Below are 9,340 nucleotides of genomic sequence, written 5' to 3' on the forward strand. Positions count from 1 at the left end.
GCCTGCAGTCAATCAAATCTGTCCAGACCTCCTAATTCTCTGCTCTGTGGCCCAGTTTGGCTTCAATCTCCTAAAGCTCCCATCTCATAACCCCCACTCACACCACGCCACACCACACACACCCTCACAGAGCGCTGTGTGGTGAATAATTGACGAGTCCTGCCTCCTCTCTCCTCTCTGTGTTTCTTTCCATCACTCTGTCTTTGTGGCGTCACTCGGCGCGTTCTCCAGACCGTGAAGACCCGCCCCTCCCTCTGCTCCATCACGTCCACTTTCCACCTGCTGCTGGCGACTGTCAGCAGGTAGACGGACAGACGGACGGGCGGGAGCAGCCGCTGGTAAGACGAAACCTTTCTGTTACAATCAGACAACAGAGGCTGTTTATCTCACATGCTGCATCTGTTCCTCATTTCTCTTATTCTTAATATTTGGGTGTAGATTTTGTTAAAGGACAACATAGAAAATAAATCTGTGGAGCACTTGTTTCAGTTGAAGGATGCTTTTATTACTGCTGACCTGTGAGTGTGCTCCAGTCATTTATGTGCTTTTGGCTTCACTCTGCTGTCTTCAGATGAACTTTATTTATCCCCAGACTTGTTATTAATAAGCTCCATTATGTTTTAATGAATAAATATTCATTTTAGAATACAGAAAAACATTTTTGGTAACATAGAAAATCAGTAATGGCACTATTGTAGTATGATATGTGCTTAAACCTCTTGCTGCTCCTATAGATTTATATAACAATACTGTCATTTATTTACTATGAAAATCTATGAAACTACTTTTAACATCATCTCTGTGTTTATGTTTATCCATATCTGCTCACTACCTCACTGTAACTCCACACAGACGCTGCAGCTTTTACTAAATTAACTCACTGCATCTAAAGCCTCCGATCCAGCCCACTGGATGGCTTTACAAAGTCTGATGGTTGCACAAAAAGAGGGTTTTTCTCTGTATTTTGCACCTGCAGGCTGATGTCTGAAGCATTTGCAGCTACAGCCACAAAACAGCAATTCCCAAACTTAAGACTCTCACAGCCTATTTTGTAATCTAAATATTTTCAGTAGCTCCCACAATCCTTTAATCCCAACTCCGATCATCGCATTCTTTTTATTTGTCTTCTGATGATTTGCTTCATGAGGCTGATTCTCCATCAACAGCTTTACTTTGACAGCCACAGCTTATTTCTTTTTATTTTGCTTCCAAGTAGCCAGATTTTCTTGTCATTTTTTTAAAGTGCTCTTTAGCAACAGTTCTCCACGCTTGAAGGTCTCTCAATGTTTTTCTTTGGACATTGGCTGCTTTTTCACTCATTTTCAGTCCAGTCCTTGTGCCTGATTATTTTCAGAGGAGTGTTTTTTATTTGTTAAGCCACTTAACCCTGACCTATGAGTCGTTCAAGCATTAAAAAAGGCACCGATCTTAAGGGATGAACCGGTGTTGACATCAGGAGGAGGTCAGCAGAGAGGTACAACAGTGTCTACAGTCATCTCTAAAACATGGTGGAGGCTCTGTCATGGTTTGGAGCTGCATTTCAGCCAGTGGTGTTGGAGAGCTTGTCAAAATTCATGGAATTATGAACACAGAAAAGTACCATCAGGTTTTGATCCACCATGAAATACCATCTGGAAAACATCTGATTGACAGCAGCTTCATTTTTCAGCATGACAATGATCCCAAACACACTGCCAATGCAGTAAAAGCATACCTGTATAGAAAAACACACAGTGGAACACTATCAGTCATGGATTGGCCTCCCCAGAGCCCGGACCTCAACATTTTTGAAGCAGTGTGGGATCATCCTGACAGAGAACAGAACAAAAGGCAGAAACATCCCAAAGAAGAGCTTTGAATGTCCTTCAAGAAGCTGGAGAACTATTCCTGAAGACTACTTAAAGAAATGACATATTTCAATAAATCACTGCCCAGAAAAATATAGAGAAATGAGGGGTGACTCAAGACTTTTGCACAATACTGTAACACAAGTTTAAGAAAATAGCAAAAATAGGTCAGAAAATTAAGAAATCATTTTTATATCCCATGGTTTTGTTGACCTAAATTACATTATTTTTAAAAAATTAATATATTCGTTTTAATTTAACCTCTAAAGATCACCTGTAGTGCGTTCAGAGCCCACTAGGGGACAGCAGATGACACACTAAAGAAAAGATTTCTTTTAGTTCTGTTATCCAGGATTTACTGCACAATATAATGATTAGAAGTGGAAGATTCTCGTAAAATCTGAGTCTGCAATGTTAAAAACTCATATTTCCCAAAATTCATGGGCCAGTTGCTATAAAAAAAACAAACAAATGTATGAAAAATTATGAAAAAGAAGTACAATGACGAATTCATGGTAGGAAACCTTTTTAGTATTAAAAATATCACAGTACGTGGAAATATGCTCCGCTTGAAGCTTAAAGGTTGTAATGTGGTACTTTAATAGTCATTTTTGTTTGCATACTTTATTTACCATTTACTTTACTTACTGTGAAATTTTACATCGCACCAAGCTGTTCTCAGAGGGTTATATGGAAAAACAATTAAAGTAAAAGTAAGAATGAAAAACATAAAAAAAAAAAAATACAAAAACTATATTGTGAACTTATAAAATTATGCAAATGAAGTCAAAGTATACAGAAAATAGTTCAGTTTTAGTCAGCCAGCACAAAGAGTCTCTAATACAGGCGTTTGAGATTGCATTATTGTGTTATTTTACTCTAATTTTCAGAACATCTTCAATCAATAAGCTTATAAAGAGATCAAATTAATACTGAGCAGATGAGCTTATTGGTGCGGCCCTCCACAACAGTTCCTGTTTCTCATGTGGCCCCTTGGGAAGACTAACCGCTCACTCCTGACCTACGGCCATGAGAATAAGATACGAGGGACAGAAATGAGCTTCCTCTGAACGGGGTCTGGGCTCAGCCTTTGAGAAAGGTTGAGGAGCTCAGTCATTCAGGAAGGACTACTCCTCCATACTGAAAAGCCCCAGTTGAGGTGATTTGGACATCTGACTAGGATGCCTCTTGGATGCCTCCTAGGCAAGGTGTTCCATCCATGCTGAAATGGGAGGAGACCTGGGACATGCTGGAGAGGTTGTCTCTCAGCTGGCTTGGAAATGCCTCAGTGTCCCTCCTGATGAAGGTGGCTGGAGAGAGGGAGGTCTGGGCATGTAACCTGGATCCATATAAGTGGTTAAGCCATAAAAAACTGATGGCTGAATGCTGTTGGATAGTTTTATCTAGAATAATACAGCATTATATTTTAGTAGATTTTACTTATAAATACATAAGCAAGAAGAAACTAAAGAAATAATATGAAGTGCAAAGTACAATATGAGATCAATCCATTTTTTTTTTTCACCTATCCGGGGCCGGATCGTGAGGGCAGCAGCCTAAGCAGAGAAACCCAGACCTCCCTCTCACTAGCCACCTCCTCCAGCTTATCCGGGGGTGTCATGGTCCTGGGCCTTCAACCCAGTGTTTTGGTATTTGGGGGTTCTGATATTGTTAAACTCTTCTGTTGTGTTTCGTAGTTTGCTTATGATTTAGTTTACTGTAGTTTTCGCAGTTTTAACTTTTCCTTAGTGTTTCAGTTAATTTCTGTTATGGTGTTTGTGGTTTCTCTCAGTGTGCCTGCCTCCCTGTGTGTCAAGTCTGTGTTTCTGTCCGTCGTGTTTAGTCATTTCCTGTTTTATTTTTCCAGTCCCATGTTCCGTGTGTATTGTGTATAGTTTTGCTTCCCCTTCTTCCTGGCGGTCTCCACTCTTCCCACGTTACCTTGTGTATATATAGTCCGTGTCTTCTTCAGTTCCTTTCCGTGTTGTTGGCAGATTCACCCTCCAGCTCTGTGCCCTCTGGTCTGTGTGCTTTACTTAGTGTCTCAGTTTACAGTTGGTTTGCTCCTGTTTTCCTTCATTGTAATTTTCTGTTTACCCTGTGGATTACCAGCAAATAAAGCTAAGAACCTTGAGTTTAGTTTTGCTTCCGGAGTCTGCATATTGGGTCCACTTCCTGTCTGCCATGCAGCAGTCCATGACAGGGGGAACAGTGAGGTGTTCCCAGACCAGCCAAGAGAGCTAATGTGTGGACCTGGTGAGATGCGGCTTCTGCAGAAGTACAATATGTGCATCCAAAATTAAGTGAAGTATAAGTAAAAAGCAGCATAACACTTACAGTCCAAGATACAGTCCACCACTGGTCCTATCCACGCTGTCATCCAGTGGACATTACAAAACTAACATTACTTTAGTCCAGTACGCTTAGTTCAAAGGTCACTGGTTTTTGTTGGTTTGTGGTTTTGAATTCTTAGTCCATATATTAGCGCTTGGGTTTCTGTTTAGGTTTTACTGTTATTCTAGTAAATTTGAGCATTAGTTTGTGTATTATTGAAGTTCTGGTCCCTGATTTGTTCCTGGTTGCCTGTAAAGTTGGCCTTACTCTTCTCACATGCTTCCTTATCTGTTCCTTCCTCGCTCTCAACTTCCTGCTTTCATGCTTTGTCCTCCAGTGTTCTCATATATCTCTTCATATTTGATGTGACTCATCTTGTTTCTATGTTTAGTATTTTTTTATTTTGGCTACTTCCTGTTATACTTGAAGGGTTAGTTTAAAAAATCTGTGCTACTTTTAGTTTTCATGTCTGCTCGATTGCTCAATCAGCCCATTGTGGTGTATAAATAGTCCAGTCCTCCTCTTCGTGTTGCCTGTAAATCTTGCCGTTTATTTGCCCATGTGCTGCCTTCCATGAGCTCTTGTTTCCCCCCTTGCTTCCTGTGTTTCTTGGGTTTTTATCAGTTTGATTTAGTTTGTGTTTGGACTTGGTAATTAAAGGCCTTTTGTTATTTTTGTCTACATCCTGCATTTGGGGCCTTACTCCTGCACACCGCTTAATGACAAAGGATTTAATCATTAGAGCTCATTCAGTTTACTCAAATGTACAGACAGCTTTGGTTCTGTTTCTCATAGAGTTGTCGGATTTGGGTCAACCCCTTTTTTAAAAAAAATCCTGGAAACACCCCTGGTTGAGCTGCAGAGCCTCACTGATGGCATTTATTTGATTTCTAACAGCAGGCTTTCTTTATAATCTCTGAATGTGAACAAATAACATTGCTGAAAGTAAACATACTTTTCTTAAGATTTCTAAGTTTATCATTTGTTTTGTAAATGGATGATCATCACATCTGGACTGTTGTTTTTTTATGCAATGGTTTTACTGGTCTGACCCACTTCTGATCAGAAAGCAGATTGAAGTGTATTTGACCCATGAATAAAAAGCCTCTGAGTTAGATGAACCTTCAAAAAGCTCCATAATGTTCCACACTGGACTTTTAATAGTTAGTTTATACAGTATCATCCACTCAGTGACACTTAGACTCTACTTTAAATTTATCTCTTAACCTTTCAGGCCCCCGATTTCTCATGTTTGTGTGCCAGTGGCAAGTGGGTCACATATTGGCATTGGCACTATACATATGACTGGGTAGTATTAACAATTTATAGCCAACAGCCTGTGTTGTTTATGTTTTTTGAATGAGATTTTCAAGGAAATACATCACTTTGTCTTGTATTTTGATTAGAGTGAAGATGAAGACTTAAGATTGGGTGGGCCCCGTGGGATTTTCTGGTTTTTAAGTGGACCGCTGCACTCCTGACTTTGGGAATAGCTGCTGTAAGGAAGATGAAAGCTGTTGTTTGCAGATTAGTGGATTTATACTCACAGGGGTCACAAGATTAGTTAAAGGGGCTCCTGTGATTAAAAGTAGTAGCAGTTTTAATCAGCATTTCTAACATTTATAGAAACAAAGGAGTCAGACAGTTTGGAAACCTCCGGGTTTGACTTGCTATATGTGGAAGAAAAAATGGAGGCAGCAGCATTCACAGGTCATATTCATTAGAGATGAATATCTAAGTTCTCCAGTGGTCTGTTTGGGTTATTTTTCGCAGTCACAAAAATGTAGATTCAACAAAAACACAGAAGTGTACTGTAGTGATCAGAAGTTTCCATCCACTCATCGTGGGCATGAATGTTATGACTTTTAATGATTTCTTTGAACTGTTCTTTTTCCAGGGTGGAATGATTGTAACGCATCTTTAATGACTTTAAAACACAAGAATTGGGTGCACAAGTTTGAATTCATTTTAGATGTTTCTGATCCACACACTGTCAAAAGTATACAAACAGGCTCAAATATAAACATACACTCACTTAAATCTTTTAATAAGTGGTGCTGAAGGTTCTACAGTTTCTTTAACTTGATAAGGCCGAGGCCTGTTAACTTCTCTTTAGTGATCATGATTGACCACAGCTGGTAGTTTCTCTTTGCCAGCATAAAAAGGATTTGTTTGAACTGTCCAGCACTGAGAACAATGGGAAAGTCCAAGGAACTCAAATTTTTCAGCTGCAGACATGGACGAGCCAAATAAATACCTTCAGGAGAAAAGATTTATGGTCAGAGAGACAAAGATTGAACTTTGAGGCTTTCAAACCTAAGAGCACCTTACCAGCTGTCCAGCATGGTGGTGGCAGCATCATGCTCTGGGGCTACTTTGCTGCCAGTGGTACTGGTACACTGCACAAAGTGGATGGAATAATGAGGAAGGAGGACTACCTCCAAATTCTTCAACTTCATCTCACATCAACAGCTAGACAGTTGAAACTTGGACACAGTTGGGTGTTCCAACAGGACAATGGTCCTAAACACACATCAAACCTGGTTTGGGAATGGATAAAGTAGGCTATCATTAAGCTTCTGGAATGACCTTCCCAAAGTCCTGACCTCAACCCTATGGAAAATTTATGGAAATATCCAGCCAGAATTATGCCAGAAGCTTATTGATGGGTACCAAAAGCATCTGGTTGAGGTGCAACTTACGAAGGTACATTTACTCAGATATTAGTGAGCGTGTATATATATATATATATATTTGAGCTTATATGTATACTGTTAACCCCATGATGAGTGCATGTAACTATGTAAACTTCTGACCACAACTGTATGTGTAATGTTACACATCACTCTTTGTTGGTTTATTTTATTTCCTGTAAAAAGTGAGACTACAGCATCATCACCTGCATGAATGCTATTTAACTTTCAAATGACTGATTTCAGGAATTGTTTTCATTCTAAAAATGTTTTCTACTATGAATCTACTCATCTTCTGTGGTCCATCAGTGTGCGAGGAGAATGGAAAGTGGTGGGAAATATATGCATGTTTTTTTAACACTGCAGGTTTGATTTTATTTTAATTTTTCTCTTCTAATCACTAAATAGGGATGATCGTAATGTGCCCCGCCTCCCCCCAAAACCTCAAACAATACCTACACCCATGCTTCTTGGTATATCTACCTCAGTTACTGGGCAATTTAAGCTGATACTTGCTGCACAGTATGAAATTTGTGTATCCATATCAGAGTATTAAAGGAGGTCACTGAGTGGTGAAATTTATCTTATTGTTTCAGAGAGCCATCATGAAGCTGGTGTTGCTCCTCCTGCTGGTGACAGAAGCATCCTGCAGGTCTCACAGCTCCGGGTGTGAGAAGGGCTGTGACTGCCGAAGAGACCTCAAGTTCACCATCTGCTCCCGGGCCTCCTTCACATGCCTGCCCAGCCTAGTGCCCCCGATTACTGAACTCCTCGACCTGTCTGACAACCGCATCTCCCTCATCCCCGAGCGCTCCTTCAACACCACCCGCAAACTGCGAGTGCTTCTGCTGCAGAACAATAACATCAGCGTGGTGGAGAACGGTGCCTTCACCCATTTGGAGTTCCTGCAAAAGCTGGATCTGAGTTGGAACCAGATCTCCGTCCTCTCTGAGGGATTCTCCATCGGCCTGGCCTCCCTGCGGGAGCTGCAGCTGGCCCACAACCAGCTGACTGCCCTCGATAGTTGGCCCTTACGGCACCTGGACAGTATCCAGCGGTTAAACCTGACCAGCAATAACATCCAGACCATCCAGATGCGGTCTTTCTCCTCCATGAGCCTCCTCCGACAGCTCCACCTGCAGGATAACCAGCTAACATCCCTGAGGAGCGGCACCTTCTCCATGCTCCGCTCCCTGGAAGTCCTTAACCTGGCTGGAAACCGGATCAGTGAGGCGGAGATTGGCGTCTTCAAGCCACTCACCAGCTTGACGTTGCTTAACATGGCCGACAACCAGTTGACCACCATCTGCTTCAAGACCTTCCTGAGCATCCATACCTACAGCACCCATCTCCTGCTGGAGGGAAACCCCTGGAATTGCGACTGTGACCTGCAGAGGGTTTTCCGGAAGCTGCGCAGCATCCAGCGGCTCTTCCTGGACGACTACTACAACCTGACCTGCCACTCACCACCTGACCTCCAGGACTACCTGCTAATAAATGTGGATGACGAGCTGTGCATCGCCGAGACGGTCACGGTCCTCATCATCACCATCACTGTTGTGATCACCCTGCTGGCCGCCGTGCTGATGGGTGAGAGGAAGAGGAGGAGGAAGAAAAAGAAGGGATTCCACTGGACGCAGCAAGGAGACTTTTCAGACGAGTCGGACTACTAAAGCAACTTATGTCTCTGGCTCAAATGTATCACCCTTTGTCTATTCTCATGCAGTAATTGGGTAATATTTTCAGGCAATCATTGCCTCTGCATGGACATCTGCAGGCCTCGAGAGAATTTTACTCTCCTGCAGTTTGTTCAGTTGGATTCTTGCTGGAAGGATTTCTCATCAAAAAAACTCAGAAAACCTTTACAAACGCCTCCACATGCAGTTTATCTATGGAGCTTTTACCCCAAACATGAACTTATTTATTATTAATAAAAGGTTTATTGGTGAAAGGCACATTTTCTATGGATGGATGTTGTGAAGTTGAAATCTTGCTTGTGTATTGTCCCTGATGTGAGAAGATAAATGCTCATATTTTATATTTCTAAGTTTCCAGCTCAGTGTACCCAATAGACTGTACATAAAAGATGGGCATAACTACTGTGATGTTATCCACTGGTCTTGGACTGCACATTTTCTTTTTTTTTTTTTTTTTTGGACTCCTCATTTTAAACTCCCCCACTTTTTTTGGGTGCTTTCTTGTTGTTTTTTGTTTGTTTTGTGTTTTTTTTTTTTTTTTTTTTGCTTTTGTTTTTTGCTTGTTTGTTTGCTTGCTTTTTATGGGTGGGGTGGGAGGAATATCAATAATTGGATGAGAAGGTGGAGTGCAAAGCTATTAGCTACTGCTAGCTAGCATAGTTAACAAGCCACATCCATAAACATTTTTCATGCAGGTAGGAACCTAACTGAGATTAAAAAAACTGTCTTTCAAGAGTGACTTGGTCTAGAGTGCAGCAGAGATTGTATC

General features: G+C 41.3%; 1 protein-coding gene across 1 annotated transcript; it reads left to right on the top strand.

The window, feature by feature from the left end:
* The first annotated feature begins 300 nt into the window (after positions 1 to 300).
* Positions 301 to 9,000, top strand: LOC115795798 (leucine-rich repeat-containing protein 17). Its single transcript, XM_075074440.1, is given in 3 exon segments — positions 301 to 338; positions 7,471 to 8,490; positions 8,492 to 9,000. Coding segments are annotated over 2 exon segments (1,131 nt in total). The 5' UTR covers positions 301 to 338; positions 7,471 to 7,479; the 3' UTR covers positions 8,612 to 9,000.
* Positions 9,001 to 9,340: the final 340 nt, after the last annotated feature.

Source organism: Archocentrus centrarchus, chromosome 2 (genome assembly GCF_007364275.1).
Source record: "Archocentrus centrarchus isolate MPI-CPG fArcCen1 chromosome 2, fArcCen1, whole genome shotgun sequence".
Taxonomy (NCBI): domain Eukaryota; kingdom Metazoa; phylum Chordata; class Actinopteri; order Cichliformes; family Cichlidae; genus Archocentrus; species Archocentrus centrarchus.